The 24,322-nt window shown below is 37.9% G+C and overlaps 1 protein-coding gene across 1 annotated transcript; it reads right to left on the bottom strand.

Annotated features, from left to right (window-relative positions):
* Positions 1-224: 224 nt before the first annotated feature.
* On the bottom strand, positions 225-22,841 carry atxn3 (ataxin 3). Its single transcript, XM_059519737.1, has 9 exons — positions 22,717-22,841; positions 22,069-22,233; positions 21,950-21,994; positions 2,763-2,848; positions 2,618-2,684; positions 2,451-2,538; positions 2,233-2,353; positions 1,431-1,579; positions 225-436 (listed from the first exon to the last, which is right to left on the bottom strand). The coding sequence occupies exons 1-9, from the start codon at positions 22,738-22,740 to the stop codon at positions 309-311; spliced, it is 873 nt and encodes a 290-aa protein (XP_059375720.1). The 5' UTR covers positions 22,741-22,841; the 3' UTR covers positions 225-308.
* Between the last annotated feature and the right edge of the window lie 1,481 nt (positions 22,842-24,322).

Raw genomic sequence — 24,322 nt, 5'->3', positions numbered from 1 at the left:
CACCTCATCAACTCAAAGAGGTCGAGCGACGCTGAACGAATGTCCTGAGCGTCCCGGGGCAGTTCTGAGAGGAGATGTGATTCCCATCATTCCCAAAGAGAGCTCGGGTCGAGGGCGTCTGTCACTGGCTGGGCTTGGTCCCGCTGTCCTTCTCTCCACCTGCAAAACATCATCATCTCAGGTCTCAGACACAGATGCATGATGATGATGATGAAGAATGGCTCACCTGCGGAGCTGGCTGCCTGTGAGGAGATCACATCACCATCATTACTCAGGACTGATCTCAGAGCATCTCAAGCTCCCAGCGCTCACCTGTGGAAGTAGACCTGTCTCCTCCTGCGCAGCTCCTCTGCTGTGAGCGTCTCCTCGCTGCGTCCTGCTTCCTGAGATGAACCTGCGGTCACAGCGGCGCTGGGGCTTCTGGGATCACTGCCTCCTGAACACATTAAAGAGTGAAGAACAGCAGATCAGAGCAGATCTGTGTGTCTAGTGGAGCTTCAACTCTTAAAGGTCACATCTGTTCATTATAATTGTTGCAGAAGACTGGTTCATTTGCATTATCTTTCTTTTGTTTTTATCTTTCAGGTTTAAAATCGTCATCATGTCAGAGGATGTGATGTTTTCTTTCACCCATAGCCAGAGCTTAGAAATGATTGCTGGTGAGTTTATGAACGCCTGTAACTTGTTTAATTAGTTCTAACGATGCCTGAGAACGTGATATGGTTTATATCTAGGATGGCCAACTGTTCAGATTTGAGTCAGATGCTCTTTTGTCCTCTTTTTAAGATCAGTACTGTTTTTTACATTTACTTTAACTAATGGTCTATGATTAATAAATAATATATTAACATTAAATAATGTGTTAATTTGAAGTGACAAATCTAAAATGTAGATAATCGTAGACAAAACAATTTTTATTAGTATTTTATGTTTGTTATAGGCGGATAACAGCGGATGTGTATTATATATTTATGCTCACAAAACTGTTTTAAACAGTACAAACTTTTATGTAGACTTCATATATTATGTATTTATGAATTACAATGTGTCATGTCTATCAAAATAAAATGGAAAAACATAGACCCCATTTAACTGATATTTAAGCAGTACAAGCTTGTTTTGTTGAGTATTGTACTGTATTGAGCAGATCATAACTGACTGAATGAAAAGGCTTTCTGTTACCACGAGTAAATGTGTAAAACATTGGTTTATTTGACATAAATCTAACCAACTTGATCTTTACTGTGCTGGAGGATGTACGAAAACCCTGCTTCGCGTCAGAACGGAGTGACATCATGTGAAAAGGGTCTATTGTTCTATAAAAAAATGCAATACTAAATAAAAAATATGAATAAAAAGTCAACTAGATAAAGCACATAAGTGCAGGTATGGCAGGGGTGGGCTGTGAAGCTGCTGCTGGTGTGTCTCACCCTGCATGCTGAGCTGAATGGCCCTGCGCAGGTCAGCCTCCTCGTCCTCCACCTGCATGCCCTGTCTGCTGAGAGCCAGAGCCTTCCTCAGCTCCTCCTCATCCTCATCCAGCAGCACTTCTTCTGTGGTGTGTCCAGGCTCTGACACCCTGACCGACAGCACACGCTCAAGCCCATCAGTGACCGCTGGACGCGAGCGGCACTGTGTGTGCATCACGTGATCACGGTCATCATCTGATGCACACACTGCTCAAGTGTTCAACCCTCCTGCTGTGCTGAAGCTCTCTGTTTGTGCTGCCCATCACACTGATATTCCCATGCGATGGCAAAGATCAACACTTTCTCACACTTATCTTCAGTGCCGCAATCAGATCCTAAGAACTATGAGCCAGAAACATCCTTGCACAGATTCTCATTTCAAGTAAACTCCGAGCGTTAAATTGAAATAGTTCTCATTGATTTCATATTTTAATCTTTGACAAGCTACAATAAACTGCTGTTTTTCAAAGTGTTGATTTTTGGTGAATTGCATGGAAACCACTGACCAACAATCGTTCAGCCTTTCCAAAGTATATCTGTGTTGACACATGCATGCACATTCATAAACAAGAAGAAATCAATAGTTTAACGAGTGTTTTAAGCAGTTTGCTCACTGAACTGCTAATTGATTTGTTCCTCTTTTGTGAATAGCTTTGGATAAAAGAGTCTGCTAAATGCGTCAGTGTACATAAGGTAATGTGGGTCACAACAGGAGGGTGAAGACTGTCTTGTTCTGTATGTCATGTGATGACGGTCAGTGCACCTCTGGGCCTCGTCCTCTCCAATCAGCTTCGGCCGCTGCTGCTGCTCCACTTGCATGATCCGCAAAATCTGATCAGCTTCACACTCCGGCAGGCTTCCCCGGATCACAAATATGCAATAACCTGCAGAGACGTTCAGCTGAGCAAGATTTCCAGCATTATCACTGTGACATACATGACGACGCAGAGGTCACGCAGCACGATCATGTACGAGTTTTACCTTCCTGCTGTAGTTGCGCTAAGAAAAGAGCCAAGTATGTGTCTGAGATGAGCTCCGGACCGGTCAGCAGCGAGTTCAGATTAAACCACTAGATGAAGAGAGAGATGCTGTAAACTCAAACATCATCTCACACAGACTCAGACTAATGCTGCGGGTTAAACACGTACCTGCTGTCCCAGCTTACGCACCGTAAACCAATGCTCCTTATAGTTACATATAAAGGCCTTCTCGTGTCTGAGAGCAAACATGAAGAGGATGAACGGTCACGCAGCGGACAACAGGACTCAAGATAAAGCTTTCAGAAATACTCACATGGGATTGATCTGTAACTGCTGGTACTCTCTACTGTTGAAGAGAATGATTTCCAAACCCCAAACCCCCAGAGCGTTACTGATCACCTGCAAAACACAGTGCACCTTCTGAAAACACCATCAAAACACAGCAGATTCACTTCAGATTCACTCAAAACGCCATTAAAACACTTCAGATTCACTCAAAACTTCAGATTCACTCAAAACGCGATCAAAACACTTCAGATTCACTCAAAACTTCAGATTCACTCAAAACACTATCAAAACACTTCAGATTCACTCAAAACGCCATCAAAACACTTCAGATTCACTCAAAACTTCAGATTCACTCAAAACACTCCAGATTCACTCAAAACACCATCAAAACACTTCAGATCCACTCAAAACACCATCAAAACACTTCAGATTCACTCAAAACTTCAGATTCACTCAAAACACTTCAGATTCACTCAAAACACCATCAAAACACTTCAGATCCACTCAAAACACCATCAAAGCACTTCACATTCACTCAAAACTTCAGATTCACTCAAAACACTTCAGATTCACTCAAAACACTTCAGATTCACTCAAAACACCATCAAAACACTTCAGATTCACTCAAAACGCCATCAAAACACTTCAGATTCACTCAAAACTTCAGATTCACTCAAAACACTTCAGATTCACTCAAAACACCATCAAAACACTTCAGATCCACTCAAAACACTTCAGATTCACTCAAAACACCATCAAAGCACTTCACATTCACTCAAAACTTCAGATTCACTCAAAACACTTCAGATTCACTCAAAACACTTCAGATCCACTCAAAACACCATCAAAACACTTCAGATTCACTCAAAACTTCAGATTCACTCAAAACGCTTCAGATTCACTCAAAACACTTCAGATTCACTCAAAACACCATCAAAACACTTCAGATCCACTCAAAACACCATCAAAACACTTCAGATCCACTCAAAACACCATCAAAACACTTCAGATTCACTCAAAACTTCAGATTCACTCAAAACGCGATCAAAACATTTCAGATTCACTCAAAACACTTCAGATTCACTCAAAACACTTCAGATTCACTCAAAACACCATCAAAACACTTCAGATTCACTCAAAACACCATCAAAACACTTCAGATTCACTCAAAACACTTCAGATTCACTCAAAACACCATCAAAACACTTCAGATCCACTCAAAATACTTCAGATTCACTCAAAACTTCAGATTCACTCAAAACGCGATCAAAACAATTCAGATTCACTCTAAACTTCAGATTCACTCAAAACACTTCAGATTCACTCAAAACACCATCAAAACACTTCAGATCCACTCAAAACACCATCAAAACACTTCAGATTCACTCAAAACACTTCAGATTCACTCAAAACACCATCAAAACACTTCAGATCCACTCAAAACACCATCAAAACACTTCAGATTCACTCAAAACTTCAGATTCACTCAAAACACTTCAGATTCACTCAAAACACCATCAAAACACTTCAGATCCACTCAAAACACTTCAGATTCACTCAAAACACCATCAAAGCACTTCACATTCACTCAAAACTTCAGATTCACTCAAAACACTTCAGATTCACTCAAAACACTTCAGATCCACTCAAAACACCATCAAAACACTTCAGATTCACTCAAAACTTCAGATTCACTCAAAACACTTCAGATTCACTCAAAACACTTCAGATTCACTCAAAACACCATCAAAACACTTCAGATCCACTCAAAACACCATCAAAACACTTCAGATCCACTCAAAACACCATCAAAACACTTCAGATTCACTCAAAACTTCAGATTCACTCAAAACGCGATCAAAACATTTCAGATTCACTCAAAACACTTCAGATTCACTCAAAACACTTCAGATTCACTCAAAACACCATCAAAACACTTCAGATTCACTCAAAACACCATCAAAACACTTCAGATTCACTCAAAACACTTCAGATTCACTCAAAACACCATCAAAACACTTCAGATCCACTCAAAATACTTCAGATTCACTCAAAACTTCAGATTCACTCAAAACGCGATCAAAACAATTCAGATTCACTCAAAACTTCAGATTCACTCAAAACGCCATCAAAACACTTCAGATTCACTTCAGATTAACTCATAACACCATCAAAACCCTTCAGATTCACTCAAAACACCATCAAAACACTTCAGATTCACTCAGAACTTCAGATTCACTCAAAACACTTCAGATTCACTCAAAACACCATCAAAACACTTCAGATCCACTCAAAACACCATCAAAACACTTCAGATTCACTCAGAACTTCAGATTCACTCAAAACACTTCAGATTCACTCAAAACACCATCAAAACACTTCAGATCCACTCAAAACACTTCAGATTCACTCAAAACTTCAGATTCACTCAAAACACCATCAAAACACTTCAGATTTACTCAAAACTTCAGATTCACTCAAAATGCCATCAAAACACTTCAGATTCACTCAAAACGCCATCTAAACACTTCAGATTCACTCAAAACACTTCAGATTCATTCAAAACGCCATCTAAACACTTCAGATTCACTTCAGATCCACTCAAAACAATTCAGATCCACTCAAAACGCCATCAAAACACTTCGGATTCACTCATAACACTTCAGATAAACTCAAAACGCCATCAAAACACTTCAGATCCACTCAAAACGCCATCAAAACACTTTGGATTCACTCAAAACGCCATCAAAACACTTCAGATCCACTCAAAACACTTCAGATTCACTCAAAACTTCAGATTCACTCAAAACACCATCAAAACACTTCAGATTTACTCAAAACTTCAGATTCACTCAAAATGCCATCAAAACACTTCAGATTCACTCAAAACACTTCAGATTCACTTCAGATTAACTCACAACACCATCAAAACACTTCAGATTCACTGAAAACACTTCAAATTCACTCAAAACGCCATCAAAACACTTCAAATTCAATCAGAATGCCATCAAAACACTTCAGATTCACTCAAAATGCCATCAAAACACTTCAGATTCACTCAAAACACTTCAGATTCACTCAAAACGCCATCAAAACACTTCAGATTCACTCAAAACACTTCAGATCCACTCAAAACGCCATCAAAACACTGCAGATTCACTTCAGATTCACTCAAAACGCCATCAAAACACTTCAGATTCACTCAAAACGCCATCAAAACACTTCAGATTCACTCAAAACACTTCAGATCCAATCAAAACGCCATCAAAACACTGCAGATTCACTTCAGATTCACTCAAAACGCCATCAAAACACTTCAGATTAGGGCTGCACAATGTGTCGTTTAAGCATCGATATCGCGATGTACGAACCCACGATAGTCACATCGCAGGATGTGCGATGTAGGCTGTCGTAGTTGATACATTATTCATTAACTGTATGGGCCAGCTGCTCCCCGGCCCTTGACGAATGTGATTCGCGGATTAATTGAACAGCTTAACCATCATAGAATGAAAGTTTATCATTTGCATGTGTTTTTAAGTCCTGTCAGTTTAACAGGGCGCATATAAGAACGAGCAGAGAGAGAGAGAGAGAGAGAGAGAGCGCGCGCGAGAGAGAGAGCGCGCGCGAGAGAAAGAGAGCGAGAGAGAGCGCGCGCGCGAGAGAGAGAGAGCGTGCGCACGCTCACCCTCACCGTCTTCAAACAATACGAGCGCTGTTTTGCTCTCTCTCCCTCGCACATATTAATCAAAATCAATTGACACGATGGTGTCGAGAGAAAAAAAAAACCTGTCCAGTGATGAAATGTTTTCTGTGTTGTCAAATCTTGTGCGATATCCTAAACTGCAGAGATAATTACACAATGCGTCTGATTCGTGAACTAATGATTCATTTGAACTGATTCAATTTAATGAATGGTTTAAACAACTGACCTGTCCACCACTGAACTCACGAGACGTCTGAATTGGTGTATAAAAAAAATCTGTAACACTTAATGTTACAATCATGTTCTATTTATTAAACTATTTAACTACATTATTTAACATTTACTATTACTAAAATGCACTTCTACAACATTGTTAATTTCAACATTTAGGCTATAGCCTTCATTGTTGAAATCAAAAGTTGTACAGTATTTGTAAACAGTTAATGCACTGTGAAGTAACAATGAACAGCTGTGTTTTTATAAACTAAGATAAACAAAGATTAATAAATATAGTAACAAAAGTATTGCTCGTGGTAAGTTCATGTTAGTTAATATGTTAACAATTCAAACCATATCCTAAAGTTACAAACAAATAATTTACTCTAATTTAAATAATACTCTGATGTTTAAATCATTTAAAATGAGAATGTAAGCGTGTTCACCCCATTTTTGTTTGTAAGAAAAAATTTGATTAGATTTCATATCACAATATATTTCGCAAAAAAAAAAAAATATTGCAATGTCATTTTTTCCCAATATCGTGCAGCCCTACTTCAGATTCACTCAAAACGCCATCAAAACAATTCAGATTCACTCAAAACCCCATCAAAACACTTCAGATTGACTCAAAACACTTCAGATTCACTCAAAACCCCATCAAAACACTTCAGATTCACTCAAAACACTTCAGATTCACTCAAAACGACATCAAAACACTTCAGATTCACTCAAAACACCATCAAAACACTTCAGATTCACTCAAAACGCCATCAAACCACTTCAGATTCACTCAAAACACCATCAAAACACTTCAGATTGACTCAAAACAATTCAGATTCACTCAAAACATTTCAGATTCACTCAAAACGACATCAAAACACTTCAGATTCACTCAAAACACCATCCAAACACTTCAGATTCACTCAAAACACCATCAAAGCAATTCAGATTCACTCAAAACGCCATTAAACCACTTCAGATTCACAAAGTTACTTGTAAACAAATGCAGTAATAAAGCACATTTTTGATAAATGTATTTTTGTCATCCCTCTATATATCCATTAAGTTAAATTTGAGTTAAATTTTTTTCTTTGAAAGGAACTCCCTATATCTTTACTTCTTTTCATGGCTTGGCACTGCTCTCTTCCCTGCCTTCAAAAGAAACACTTATGTGACTCTGTTATTCTCAATCTCAAAAAACAAATTTCAAATTGTGAATGAAATGCACAGAATGCATCCATGTCATTTCACGTGTAAATGACTAAGTTAGGCCTGACAATTTAACTGACTATCTAACTGACTTTAACAAGTAACGTGTCACCAGACAATTATTATTATGGAACATTCTGTGCATATTGTCATTTGGTGCAATCTTGCTATGTGGTCACTGTCACAGAATAAACTGATACAAATATGCAAATAACCATGACTGTTTATTGTTTGATAGCACCCAGCGTATTTTACTTTTATTGTGTTTTATTAAACGTTGACTAACCATTCGATTGAAATCAACCACGACCAACGCGAGCAGAGCCTGACGGGGTAAAAACATTGATCTGAGAAAACCATACAAACATATTAAATCATAGATAAAGGTTACCTACCAGCTCTTTGTTTGGTGTCTTGTGATGTGTCGTTCTTGAACGAATCGTTCGAATATTTAATGTGACAAGGGAAGAACGAGTCATCTCTATAACGGCGACATAACTTTGATTGTGTGTTTTTTTTTTGTTTTTTTTTTACAGTGGATTCACTCAAAACACTTCAGATTCATTCAAAACGCCATCTAAACACTTCAGATTCACTTCAGATCCACTCAAAAAAATTCAGATTCACTCAAAACACCATCAAAACACTTCAGATTCACTCAAAACGCTTCAGATTCACTCAAACCACCATCAAAACACTTCAGATTCACTCAAAAAACTTTAAATTCACTCAAAACGCCATCAAAACACTTCAGATCCACTCAAAACGCCATCAAAACACTTTGGATTCACTCAAAACGCCATCAAAACACTTCGGATTCACTCAAAACACTTCAGATTCACTCAAAACGCCATCAAAACACTTCAGATTCACTCAAAACGCCATCAAAGCACTTCAGATTAACTTAAAACACCATCAAAACACTTCAGATTCACTCAAATCGCCATCAAAACACTTCAGATTCACTCAAAACACTTCAGATTCACTCAAAACGCCATCAAAACACTTCAGATTCACTCAAAACACTTCAGATTCATTCAAAACGCCATCTAAACACTTCAGATTCATTCAAAATGCCATCTAAACACTTCAGATTCACTCAAAACGCCATCTAAACACTTCAGATTCACTCAAAACACTTCAGATTCATTCAAAACGCCATCTAAACACTTCAGATTCACTTCAGATCCACTCAAAACAATTCAGATCCACTCAAAACGCCATCAAAACACTTCGGATTCACTCATAACACTTCAGATAAACTCAAAACGCCATCAAAACACTTCAGATTCCATCAAAACGCCATCAAAGCAATTCAGATTCACTCAAAACGCCATCAAAACATTTTGGATTCACTCAAAACGCCATCAAAACACTTCAGATTCACTCAAAACGCCATCAAAACACTTCAGATTAACTCAAAACATTTCAGATTCACTCAAAACACCATCAAAACACTTCAGATCCACTCAAAACACTTCAGATTCATTCAAAACACCATCTAAACACTTCGGATACACTTCAGATCCACTCAAAACACTTCAGATCCACTCAAAACGCCATCAAAACGCTTCAGATTCACTCGAAACACTTCAGATAAACTCAAAACGCCATCAAAACACTTCTGATTCATCCAAAACACTTCAGATTTACTCAAAACGCCATCAAAACACTTCTGATTCCCTTCAGATTCACTCAAAACGCCATCAAAACACTTCAGATTCACTCAAAACACTTCAGATTCAATCAAAACGCCATCAAAACGCTTCAGATTCACTTCAGATTCACTCAAAACAGCATCAAAACATTTCAGATTCACTGAAAACACTTCAGATTCACTCAAAACGCCATCAGAAACACTTCAAATCCACTCAAAACGCCATCAAAACAATTCAGATTCACTCAAAACGCCATCAAAGCACTTCGTATTCATTCAAAACGCCATCATAACACTTTGGATTCACTCAAAACGCCATCAAAACACTTTGGATTCACTCAAAACGCCATCAAAACACTTCGGATTCACTCAAAACGCCATCAAAACACTTCAGATTCACTCAAAACGCCATCAAAACACTTCAGATTCACTTCAGATTCACTCAAAAAACTTTAAATTCACTCAAAACGCCATCAAAACACTTCAGATCCACTCAAAACGCCATCAAAACACTTTGGATTCACTCAAAACACTTCAGATTCACTTCAGATTCACTCAAAACGCCATCAAAACACTTCAGATCCACTCAAAACGCCATCAAAACACTTCGGACTCACTCAAAACACTTCAGATTCACTTCAGATTCACTCAAAACACTTAAGATTCACTTCAGATTCACTCAAAACGCCATCAAAACACTTCAGATTCACTCAAAACGCCATCAAAGCACTTCAGATTCACTTAAAACGCCATCAAAACACTTCAGATTCACTCAAAACGCCATCAAAACGCTTCAGATTCACTCGAAACACTTCAGATAAACTCAAAACGCCATCAAAACACTTCTGATTCATCCAAAACACTTCAGATTTACTCAAAACGCCATCAAAACACTTCTGATTCCCTTCAGATTCACTCAAAACGCCATCAAAACACTTCAGATTCACTCAAAACACTTCAGATTCAATCAAAACGCCATCAAAACGCTTCAGATTCACTTCAGATTCACTCAAAACAGCATCAAAACATTTCAGATTCACTGAAAACACTTCAGATTCACTCAAAACGCCATCAGAAACACTTCAAATCCACTCAAAACGCCATCAAAACAATTCAGATTCACTCAAAACGCCATCAAAGCACTTCGTATTCATTCAAAACGCCATCAAAACACTTTGGATTCACTCAAAACGCCATCAAAACACTTTGGATTCACTCAAAACGCCATCAAAACACTTCGGATTCACTCAAAACGCCATCAAAACACTTCAGATTCACTCAAAACGCCATCAAAACACTTCAGATTCACTTCAGATTCACTCAAAAAACTTTAAATTCACTCAAAACGCCATCAAAACACTTCAGATCCACTCAAAACGCCATCAAAACACTTTGGATTCACTCAAAACACTTCAGATTCACTTCAGATTCACTCAAAACACTTAAGATTCACTTCAGATTCACTCAAAACGCCATCAAAACACTTCAGATCCACTCAAAACGCCATCAAAACACTTCGGACTCACTCAAAACACTTCAGATTCACTTCAGATTCACTCAAAACACTTAAGATTCACTTCAGATTCACTCAAAACGCCATCAAAACACTTCAGATTCACTCAAAACGCCATCAAAGCACTTCAGATTCACTTAAAACGCCATCAAAACACTTCAGATTCACTCAAATCGCCATCAAAACACTTCAGATTCACTCAAAACGCCCTCAAAACACTTCAGATTCATTCAAAACGCCATCTAAACACTTCTGATTCATCCAAAACACTTCAGATTTACTCAAAACGCCATCAAAACACTTCTGATTCCCTTCAGATTCACTCAAAACGCCATCAAAACACTTCAGATTCACTCAAAACACTTCAGATTAAATCAAAACGCCAACAAAACGCTTCAGATTCACTTCAGATTCACTCAAAACAGCATCAAAACAATTCAGATTCACTCAAAACGCCATCAAAGCACTTCGTATTCATTCAAAACGCCATCAAAACACTTTGGATTCACTCAAAACGCCATCAAAACACTTTGGATTCACTGAAAACGCCATCAAAACACTTCGGATTCACTCAAAACGCCATCAAAACACTTCAGATTCACTCAAAACACCATCAAAACACTTCAGATTCACTCAAAACGCCATCAAAACACTTCAGATTCACTCAAAACACCATCAAAACACATCAGATTCACTCAAAACGCCATCAAAACACTTCAGATTCACTCAAAACGCCATCAAAACACTTCAGATTCACTCAAAACGCCATCAAAACACTTCGGATTCACTCAAAACACTTAAGATTCACTTCAGATTCATTCAAAACACTTAAGATTCACTTCAGATTCACTCAAAACGCCATCAAAACACTTCAGATTCACTCAAAACGCCATCAAAAAACTTCAGATTCACTCAAAACGCCATCAAAACACTTCAGATTCACTCAAAACACTTCAGATTCATTCAAAACGCCATCTAAACACTTCAGATTCATTCAAAATGCCATCTAAACACTTCAGATTCACTCAAAACGCCATCTAAACACTTCAGATTCACTCAAAACACTTCAGATTCACTCAAAACACTTCAGATTCATTCAAAACGCCATCTAAACACATCAGATTCACTTCAGATCCACTCAAAACGCCATCAAAACACTTCGGATTCACTCAAAACACTTCAGATTCACTCAAAACGCCATCAAAAACACTTCTGATTCATCCAAAACACTTCAGATTTACTCAGAATGCCATCAAAACACTTCAGATTCCCTTCAGATTCAATCAAAACGCCATCAAAGCAATTCAGATTCACTCAAAACGCCATCAAAACACTTCAGATTCACTCAAAACGCCATCAAAACACTTCAGATTCACTCAAAACACTTCAGATTCACTCAAAACGCCATCAAAACACTTCAGATCCACTCAAAACACTTCAGATTCATTCAAAACACCATCTAAACACTTCAGATACACTTCAGATCCACTCAAAACACTTAAGATCCACTCAAAACGCCATCAAAACACTTTATTCACTCAAAACGCTTCAGATTCACTCAAAACGCCATCAAAACACTTCTGATTCATCCAAAACACTTCAGATTCAATCAAAACGCCATCAAACCACTTCAGATTCACTCAAAACACCATCAAAAATCTTCAGATTCCCTTCAGATTCACTCAAAACGCCATCAAAACACTTCAGATTCACTCAAAACACTTAAGATTCACTTCAGATTCACTCAAAACACTTAAGATTCACTTCAGATTCACTCAAAACGCCATCAAAACACTTCAGATTCACTCAAAACGCCATCAAAACACTTCAGATTCACTCAAAACGCCATCAAAACACTTCAGATTCACTCAAAACACTACAGATTCATTCAAAACGCCATCTAAACACTTCAGATTCATTCAAAATGCCATCTAAACACTTCAGATTCACTCAAAACGCCATCTAAACACTTCAGATTCACTCAAAACACTTCAGATTCACTCAAAACACTTCAGATTCATTCAAAACGCCATCTAAACACTTCAGATTCACTTCAGATCCACTCAAAACAATTCAGATCCACTCAAAACGCCATCAAAACACTTCGGATTCACTAAAAACACTTCAGATTCACTCAAAACGCCATCAAAAACACTTCTGATTCATCCAAAACACTTCAGATTTACTCAAAACGCCATCTAAACCCTTCAGATTCACTTCAGATCCACTCAAAATAATTCAGATCCACTCAAAAAGCCATCAAAACACTTTGGATTCATCCAAAACACTTCAGATTTACTCAAAATGTCATCAAAACACTTCAGATTCCCTTCAGATTCAATCAAAACGCCATCAAAGCAATTCAGATTCACTCAAAACGCCATCAAAACACTTCAGATTCACTCAAAACGCCATCAAAACACTTCAGATTCACTCAAAAAACTTTAAATTCACTCAAAACGCCATCAAAACACTTCAGATCCACTCAAAACGCCATCAAAACACTTTGGATTCACTCAAAACGCCATCAAAACACTTCAGATTCACTCAAAACACTTCAGATTCACTCAAAACGCCATCAAAACACTTCAGATCCACTCAAAACACTTCAGATTCATTCAAAACACCATCTAAACACTTCAGATACACTTCAGATCCACTCAAAACACTTCAGATCCACTCAAAACGCCATCAAAACACTTCAGATTCACTCAAAACGCCATCAAAACACTTCTGATTCATCCAAAACACTTCAGATTCAATCAAAACGCCATCAAAACGCTTCAGATTCACTTCAGATTCACTCAAAACACCATCAAAACACTTCAGATTCCCTTCAGATTCACTCAAAACGCCATCAAAACACTTCAGATTCACTGAAAACACTTCAAATTCACTCAAAACGCCATCAAAACACTTCAGATCCACTCAAAACGCCATCAAAACACTTCAGATTCACTCAAAACGCCATCAAAACACTTCAGATTCACTCTAAACGCCATCAAAACACTTCAGATTCACTCAAAACACCATCAAAACACTTCGGATTCACTCAAAACACCATCAAAACACTTCAGATTCACTCAAAACGCTTCAGATTCACTCAAACCACCATCAAAACACTTCAGATTCACTCAAAACACCATCAAAACACTTCAGATTCACTCAAAACGCTTCAGATTCACTCAAACCACCATCAAAACACTTCAGATTCACTCAAAAAACTTTAAATTCACTCAAAACGCCATCAAAACACTTCAGATCCACTCAAAACGCCATCAAAACACTTTGGATTCACTCAAAACGCCATCAAAACACTTCGAATTCACTCAAAACACTTAAGATTCACTTCAGATTCACTCAAAACGCCATCAAAGCACTTCAGATTCACTCAAAATGCCATCAAAACACTTCAGATTCACTCAAAACGCCCTCAAAACACTTCAGATTCACTCAAAACACTTCAGATTCATTCAAAACGCCATCTAAACACTTCAGATTCATTCAAAATGCCATCTAAACACTTCAGATTCACTCAAAACGCCATCTAAACACTCCAGATTCCCTTCAGATTCACTCAAAACGCCATCAAAACACTTCAGATTCACTGAAAACACTTCAAATTCACTCAAAACGCCATCAAAACACTTCAGATCCACTCAAAACGCCATCAAAACACTTCAGATTCACTCAAAACGCCATCAAAACACTTCAGATTCCCTTCAGATTCACTCAAAACGCCATCAAAACACTTCAGATTCACTGAAAACACTTCAAATTCACTCAAAACGCCATCAAAACACTTCAGATCCACTCAAAACGCTTCAGATTCACTTCAGATTCACTCAAAACACCATCAAAACACTTCAGATTCCCTTCAGATTCACTCAAAACGCCATCAAAACACTTCAGATTCACTGAAAACACTTCAAATTCACTCAAAAAGCCATCAAAACACTTCAGATCCACTCAAAACGCCATCAAAACACTTCAGATCCACTCAAAACGCCATCAAAACACTTCAGATTCACTCAAAACACCATCAAAACACTTCAGATTCACTCAAAACGCTTCAGATTCACTCAAATTGCCACCAAAACACTTCAGATTCACTCAAAACGCCATCAAAACACTTCAGATTCACTCAAAACGCCATCAAAACACTTCAGATTCACTCAAAACACCATCAAAACACTTCAGATTCACTCAAAACGCTTCAGATTCACTCAAACCACCATCAAAACACTTCAGATTCACTCAAAAAACTTTAAATTCACTCAAAACGCCATCAAAACACTTCAGATCCACTCAAAACGCCATCAAAACACTTTGGATTCACTCAAAACGCCATCAAAACACTTCGAATTCACTCAAAACACTTAAGATTCACTTCAGATTCACTCAAAACGCCATCAAAGCACTTCAGATTCACTCAAAATGCCATCAAAACACTTCAGATTCACTCAAAACGCCCTCAAAACACTTCAGATTCACTCAAAACACTTCAGATTCATTCAAAACGCCATCTAAACACTTCAGATTCATTCAAAATGCCATCTAAACACTTCAGATTCACTCAAAACGCCATCTAAACACTCCAGATTCACTCAAAACACTTCAGATTCATTCAAAACGCCATCTAAACACTTTAGATTCACTTCAGATCCACTCAAAACAATTCAGATCCACTCAAAACGCCATCAAAACACTTCGGATTCATCCAAAACACTTCAGATTTACTCAAAACGCCATCAAAACACTTCAGATTCCCTTCAGATTCAATCAAAACGCCATCAAAGCAATTCAGATTAACTCAAAACGCCATCAAAACATTTTGGATTCACTCAAAACGCCATCAAAACACTTCAGATTCACTCAAAACGCTTCAGATTCACTCAAAACACTTCAGATTCACTCAAAACGCCATCAAAACACTTCAGATCCACTCAAAACACTTCAGATTCATTCAAAACACCATCTAAACACTTCAGATAAACTTCAGATCCACTCAAAACGCCATCAAAACACTTCAGATTCACTGAAAACACTTCAGATTCACTCAAAACGCCAAAACACTTCTGATTCATCCAAAACACTTCAGATTTACTCAAAACGCCATCAAAACACTTCTGATTCCCTTCAGATTCACTCAAAACGCCATCAAAACACTTCAGATTCACTCAAAACACTTTAGATTCAATCAAAACGCCATCAAAGCAATTCAGATTCACTCAAAACACTTTAAATTCAATCAAAACGCCATCAAAACACTTCAGATTCACTCAAAACACTTCAGATTCACTCTAAACACTTCAGATTCACTCAAAACACCATCAAAACACTTCGGATTCACTCAAAACGCCGTCAAAACACTTCAGATTCACTCAAAAAGCCATTTAAACACTTCAGATTCACTCAAAACGCAATCAAAACACTTCAGATTCTCTCTAAACACTTCAGATTCACTCAAAACTTCAGATTCACTCAAAACACCATCAAAACACTTCAGATTCACTCAAAATGCCATCAAAATACCTCAGATTCACTCAAAACACTTCAGATTCACTCTAAACACTTGAGATTCACTCAAAATGCCATCAAAACACTTCAGATTCACTCAAAACGCCAAAACACTTCAGATTCACTCTAAACACTTCAGATTCACTCAAAATGCCATCAAAACACTTCAGATTCACTCAAAATGCCATCAAAACACTTCAGATTCACTAAAAACACTTCAGATTCACTAAAAACACCAAAACACTTCGGATTCACTCTAAACACTTCAGATTCACTCAAAATGCCATCAAAACACTTCAGATTCACTCAAAATGCCATCAAAACACTTCAGATTCACTAAAAACACTTCAGATTCACTAAAAACACCAAAACACTTCGGATTCACTCAAAACGCCGTCAAAACACTTCTGATTCACTCAAAAAGCCATTTAAACACCTCAGATTCACTCAAAACGCAATCAAAACACTTCAGATTCACTCAAAACACAATCAAAACACTTCAGATTCACTCAAATTGCCATCAAAACACTTCAGATTCACTCAAAACACTTCAGATTCACTCAAAACGCCATCAAAACACTTCAGATTCACTCAAAACACTTCAGATTCACTCAAAACGCCATCAAAACACTTCAGATTCACTCTAAACCCTTCAGATTCACTCAAAAGGCCATCAAAACCCTTCAGATTCACTCAAAACACTTCAGATTCACTCAAAACACCATCAAAACACTTTGGATTCACTCAAAACGCCGTCAAAACACTTCTGATTCACTCAAAAAGCCATTTAAACACTTCAAATTCACTCAAAACGCAATCAAAACACTTCAGATTATCTCTAAACACTTCAGATTCACTCAAAATGCCATCAAAACACTTCAGATTCACTAAAAACACTTCAGATTCACTAAAAACACCAAAACACTTCAGATTCACTCAAAACGCCGTCAAAACACTTCTGATTCACTCAAAAAGCCATTCAAACACCTCAGATTCACTCAAAACGCCATCAAAACACTTCAGATTCACTCAAAACACCATCAAAACACTTCAGATTCACTCAAAATGCCAATAAAACACTTCAGATTCACTCTAAACACTTCAGATTCACTCAAAACGCCATCAAAACACTTCAGATTCACTCAAAACACTTCAGATTCACTCTAAACACTTCAGATTCACTCAAAACGCCATCAAAACACTTCAGATTCACTCTAAACCCTTCAGATTCACTCAAAAGGCCATCAAAACACTTCAGATTCACTCAAAACACTTCAGATTCACTCTAAACACTTCAGATTCACTCAAAAGGCCATCAAAACACTTCAGATTCACTCAAAACACTTCAGATTCACTCAAAACACCATCAAAACACTTCGGATTCACTCAAAACGCCGTCAAAACACTTCTGATTCATTCAAAAAGCCATTTAAACACTTCAGATTCACTCAAAACGCCATCAAAACACTTCAGATTCACTCAAAACACTTCAGATTCACTCTAAACCCTTCAGATTCACTCAAAAGGCCATCAAAACACTTCAGATTCACTCAAAACACTTCAGATTCACTCAAAACACCATCAAAACACTTCGGATTCACTCAAAACGCCGTCAAAACACTTCTGATTCATTCAAAAAGCCATTTAAACACTTCAGATTCACTCAAAACGCAATCAAAACACTTCAGATTATCTCTAAACACTTCAGATTCACTCAAAACTTCAGATTCACTCAAAACTTCAGATTCACTCAAAACACCATCAAAACACTTCAGATTCACTCAAAATGCTATCAAAATACCTCAGTTTCACTCAAAACACTTCAGATTCACTTAAAACACTTCAGATTCACTCAAAATGCCATCAAAACACTTCAGATTCACTCAAAACACTTCAGATTCACTCAAAACACTGCACATCTGGACCCTGCTTCAATCAGGAGTTTCAACCAAGTCTGAGTTTAACCTTGAACTCTGAGTTGAATTACCCTGGGATGGGAAACTCTGAGTTCAGAACAGCTGAATAGAGTTAGTTCCAGAAAGCACAGTTAACTTACGGTCAGCTAAACCCTAAACTTTCGGTTGATTAACCCTAAACCTTGCTTACTGGAGGTATGTGCTTCCAAAAACACGTCATTCTCAACAGCGCGACGAATCGACGGGTCACTATGGAAACAGACGCTGTGCTGTTTATTTCTGCTTTTGTTCAATGGACGTTTACATACTTGGTGAATGTTCTTCAGTTGACACCCAGACTGAAGAACAGCTTCTATCTTCAAGCCATCAGACTACTTAACAATCAGCTGTCCTCCATCTAAAAAAATCGGAATACATGCTGCTCTTATGTTTACTTTCATTGTACTTGCAATGCCACTTTTTTAATATTCCTTCATGTTACTCTGTGACACTCTATAATGACTTTTGGACATTGCTCTACTCAGGAATACATCTGTGCTGCTCTTAAGTTTATTTATTTCATTTGCACTGCCACTTTAATTTTCTCCATGTAGGTCTATGTCACTCTACAAAGACATTTTTGACACCGTTCTAACCCAGTAGTCATATTACCTCAGGACTACTTATGAACACTATAAATCTTAACACTGATTACCTTTATTGTACATGTTACTTCCACTTATGGGCATATAATGCTCTGTCCATGTCTTTCTGTCTATGGGCACTGTAGTCACTCAAGAACCTCAGTGCTCTCCACGTACGTCTATGTCTTATGTCTTGTTATTGTCACTGTTGAGTGACATTATAGAAAATGCTGTTCCATGGGTGAGATGATAAATATAAAATGTAATGACTATATAAATTAAAAGTGACCACGTCATAGTGTCACAGTGGCCTTACTAATGTGCTCTTGCATCTCCGATGTTTAAAAAAAATACTATTTAAAATACTACCATCCAAATAAATATGCATTTGAATATGGCAAAATATTCACATTTAATCACTCTGTAATAATCACTTTGACCGTGTCTGCATGATGAAAATATGTGCAATGAATGAATACCTGCTCTTGAACTTTTGTCTTCTTGTATCCAGTCAAAATATCTGAATATTCCTAAATCAATATCCATTTTTTACATTTAAAAAAAAGACATAAGGTACTAAGTCTTGTTTCCATGGGTAAAAAATTATTGAAGTGAACTATAGAATATAGAAATCACACCTCAAAGTACAACCCGAATTCTGGAAAAGTTGGGACGTTTTTTAAATTTTAATAAAATGAAAACTAAAGGAATTTCAAATCACATGAGCCAATATTTTATTCACAATAGAACATAGATAACGTAGCAAATGTTTAAACTGAGAAATTTTACACTTTTATCCACTTAATTAGCTCATTTAAAATTTAATGCCTGCTACAGGTCTCAAAAAAGTTGGCACGGGGGCAACAAATGGCTAAAAAAGCAAGCAGTTTTGAAAAGATTCAGCTGGGAGAACATCTAGTGATTAATTAAGTTAATTGATATCAGGTCTGTAACATGATTAGCTATAAAAGCTTTGTCTTAGAGAAGCAGAGTCTCTCAGAAGTAAAGATGGGCAGAGGCTCTCCAATCTGTGAAAGACTGCGTAAAAAAATTGTGGAAAACTTTAAAAACAATGTTCCTCAACGTCAAATTGCAAAAGGCTTTGCAAATCTCATCATCTACAGTGCATAACATCATCAAAAGATTCAGAGAAACTGGAGAAATCTCTGTGCGTAAGGGACAAGGCCGGAGACCTTTATTGGATGCCCGTGGTCTTCGGGCTCTCAGACGACACTGCATCACTCATCGGCATGATTGTGTCAATGACATTACTAAATGGGCCCAGGAATACTTTCAGAAACCACTGTCGGTAAACACAATCAGCCGTGCCATCAGCAGATGCCAACTAAAGCTCTATCATGCAAAAAGGAAGCCATATGTGAACATGGTCCAGAAGCGCCGTCGTGTCCTGTGGGCCAAGGCTCATTTAAAATGGACTATTTCAAAGTGGAATAGTGTTTTATGGTCAGACGAGTCCAAATTTGACATTCTTGTTGGAAATCACGGACGCCGTGTCCTCCGGGCTAAAGAGGAGGGAGACCTTCCAGCATGTTATCAGCGTTCAGTTCAAAAGCCAGCATCTCTGATGGTATGGGGGTGCATAAGTGCATACGGTATGGGCAGCTTGCATGTTTTGGAAGGCTCTGTGAATGCTGAAAGGTATATAAAGGTTTTAGAGCAACATATGCTTCCCTCCAAACAACGTCTATTTCAGGGAAGGCCTTGTTTATTTCAGCAGGACAATGCAAAACCACATACTGCAGCTATAACAACAGCATGGCTTCGTCGTAGAAGAGTCCGGGTGCTGACCTGGCCTGCCTGCAGTCCAGATCTTTCACCTATAGAGAACATTTGGCGCATCATTAAACGAAAAATACGTCAAAGACGACCACGAACTCTTCAGCAGCTGGAAATCTATATAAGGCAAGAATGGGACCAAATTCCAACAGCAAAACTCCAGCAACTCATAGCCTCAATGCCCAGACGTCTTCAAACTGTTTTGAAAAGAAAAGGAGATGCTACACCATGGTAAACATGCCCCGTCCCAACTATTTTGAGACCTGTAGCAGAAATCAAAATTGAAATGAGCTCATTTTGTGCATAAAATTGTAAATTTTCTCATTTTAAACATTTGCTATGTTATCTATGTTCTATTGTGAATAAAATATTGGCTCATGTGATTTGAAAGTCTTTTAGTTTTCATTTTATTAAAATTTAAAAAACGTCCCAACTTTTCCGGAATTCGGGTTGTAAGAATATTTAGATATTTGTACTTGAAACAAGACAAAACTTACTGCACTTTTGCAGCAGGAATGAACGAGGTTTTTATACGTGGCTTGTGCTTTAAAAAGGGGGCGGAGACTGAAAGTAGCTCTGTGTTTACTGAAGAGAGTCTGCTCCTGACCAGGTCAGGTCCACAGTGTAGGTCACCACAGTAACTGACTCTGAGTATGAGTTACCTCTCTCTCAGAAACAGCCTCGACTTACCCTGCTTTCTCAGGTCTGACAAACCTCTCATTCTCAAACACAAAACCCACACTTTCCCTCATTTCAGGGTTAACAAACTCAGAGTTTTCACTGAACCAGAGTTTTTCCTGAAACCGCCTTCTGCTCATCACAACACATCACATCCGCTCCCTCCATCAGATCCGGAGACTCAGAGCATTAGATGAGTACATTATGAAAAGGAAGCTGTTTCAGAGGTGGAGTGCATCTTTAAAGTATGATGGAAGACAAACATGTAGTTCTTCTTTGGAAATCACGCACAAAGAGACAAGGAACATGTCAGAAGGAGTGAGCGCAGCAGCAGTGTTCTCATCTCTCCACTAAACTGCTTCACTGTGCCTCACCTGAATGGAGAAGAAGCCGCTGTCATCCATGTTTCCCGACGGTTGCTGAAGATGGCAGAACACAAGAGTATTAGGACTGTGATCATGTGTAATGGTGAAATGATTGGTGTGTGGAGCACCTGCAGGAAGGTCCTGTACTCCTCGGTCTGCACGCCTCCTTCAGCCATGCGCACGCGCTCCTCCTCGTCCAGCTGCTGCGCGATGGAGGACAGCTCCACTGGACTAAAGTACTCTCCCTGCAGGAGGTTATTCAAGCAGTGCTGCGCACACAGAGAGCCCTCCTGCTGAACACACACACACACACACACACACACACACACACACACACACACAGCTGACCAGAGGTACTTCACTCCTGATCTTACACTGAAGGAACTCCCATAATACCTGTGCATCACTTTAACACATGTAGTGCCATGACCCTGGACTACAGTATTAGTCACGTGATGCTCATTCAGTGAGTAATAGAGTACCAAGGTACATGTTTGGAAACCTAGTTACTGTGATGTTTATAGAAACACAACACGAGAACAATGAGAGTGACACATGCTGACAGTAAACAAACATTTCAAAAGACTTAAGTTTCAGCCCAATTCTGGTTGTTGACAGTCGAAAGAAGTCCAAGAAGCATTCATAATAAACCCGAGTGAGCTTATTCTTGCGAGGATACACTGACACGCAGACAAATCTCTCATTTATCGGGTCAAGCACATGTGAGAAACATACATATAGGTCATAAATTACATTCGATAAAACGCGATTCTTACTTTTTCGTGGAAAATAGACTCCATGTTTGAAAGTGTGAATGACTCTACATCCGGGAACAAAGACAAGTCTATGCATGTCAAAATAAAAGTCACCCGAAACACAAACACACGTCAAATGAAAAAGATGAAACATAAAAGTAAAATGTACAGATTAGGATTATACGGCCCTTGTTAACTGGTCGTTTATAATACATATTAAATAATTGCTAAATTATAGTTTATTTTATTATAATATAATCTAATAGTTATTGACAATCATTGTCAATAACTATTATATTATATTATAATAAAACAAACTATAATTTAGCAATTCAGACAATGTTAGTATTGGTTTTCAAATCGTTCTGGAGATCGTTCTTGAACAATTCTTTTATTGCGTTTGCCACGTGACAAATAAACGCAATTGAGTGTTTTTAAGTTGTCAGATGCGTTCAAATAAATTGTGTCGGTGGCCAGACCATCACTGCATAAAATCCAACCTTTTTTTCTACAAAATTATGAATAAAAAATGCACATCAGCTGAATTTTGGCTTTTAATTTTTTTAATTTAATTTATGAATGTGCTGTAAATTGAATCATTGTTTATTTCATCGTAATAGATAAAATATCGTAATAGATAAAAAGTTTGTACATGTAACGTATATACTTATATTATAACAAATTTACCATTAATATATAGCTACTCTGCACTGCATCCATTGCATCGGACATATTTAATGTTATGAAGCGACGAGGATACTTTGTACAAGAAGAAAACAAAAATAACAACTTTATTCAACTTTATTCAACATTATTATATCTGTCTCCTCTGTGTCTCTCCACATCACTGTAGCGCCATTTTGGAGAATATGAGCGGAACGCAGGCAGCGTACGCTCTTCTGTATCAGTCTTCAAGGATACGTTTTGTATTTACGCTTAGATTTGACAGAAAACAGCGTATCCTTGTGGCACTCATCTTCTCTGGCCCTAGCACTTGAGAGGATTATTGGCCCGGCGTTTTAGTGAAGGTGAGGGGCGGTGATTAAGGGTCATGGTGATGATGATGATAATCAGTGGGGAAGCAGCAGATCTTCCACACAACATTACAGGTGAACCTCAAGGTACACTGAAACAGTGGTTCCCAACCTCATTCCTCTCTCCTTTTTCTGACTACTAATCTGAATCAATTCAATTCAAATTTATTTGTATAGCGCTTTTCACAATAGACATTGTTTTAAAGCAGCTTTACAGAAAATGCATGTGTCTACATTACAAAGCAGAAGTGAATTAAATTAAATTCTATTCAAGTTTATTTGTGTAGCACTTTTTATGATATAAATCATTGCAAAGCAACTTTACAGAAAATTACCCATATGGAAAGAACCTATGTGTGGATATATGCGCATATATGAAACCTATATGCAGTGTATATGCACATATATGCTGCATATATGCGTATATATGCCACATATAGGCAATACTGAGGTGCATATATGTGCATATACAGGAAATATAGGTCTCCTGTATTGCTTCTTCATATCCACATGTAAGCCCTATACATACAAAATATATGTCTTCTAAATAGCTAATGGCAGAATCTGGTCATTTTGTAGCTCATATCTCATTT

Source organism: Carassius carassius, chromosome 31 (genome assembly GCF_963082965.1).
Source record: "Carassius carassius chromosome 31, fCarCar2.1, whole genome shotgun sequence".
NCBI lineage: Eukaryota > Metazoa > Chordata > Actinopteri > Cypriniformes > Cyprinidae > Carassius > Carassius carassius.
This window is presented reverse-complemented; position numbering and strand designations above follow the sequence as displayed.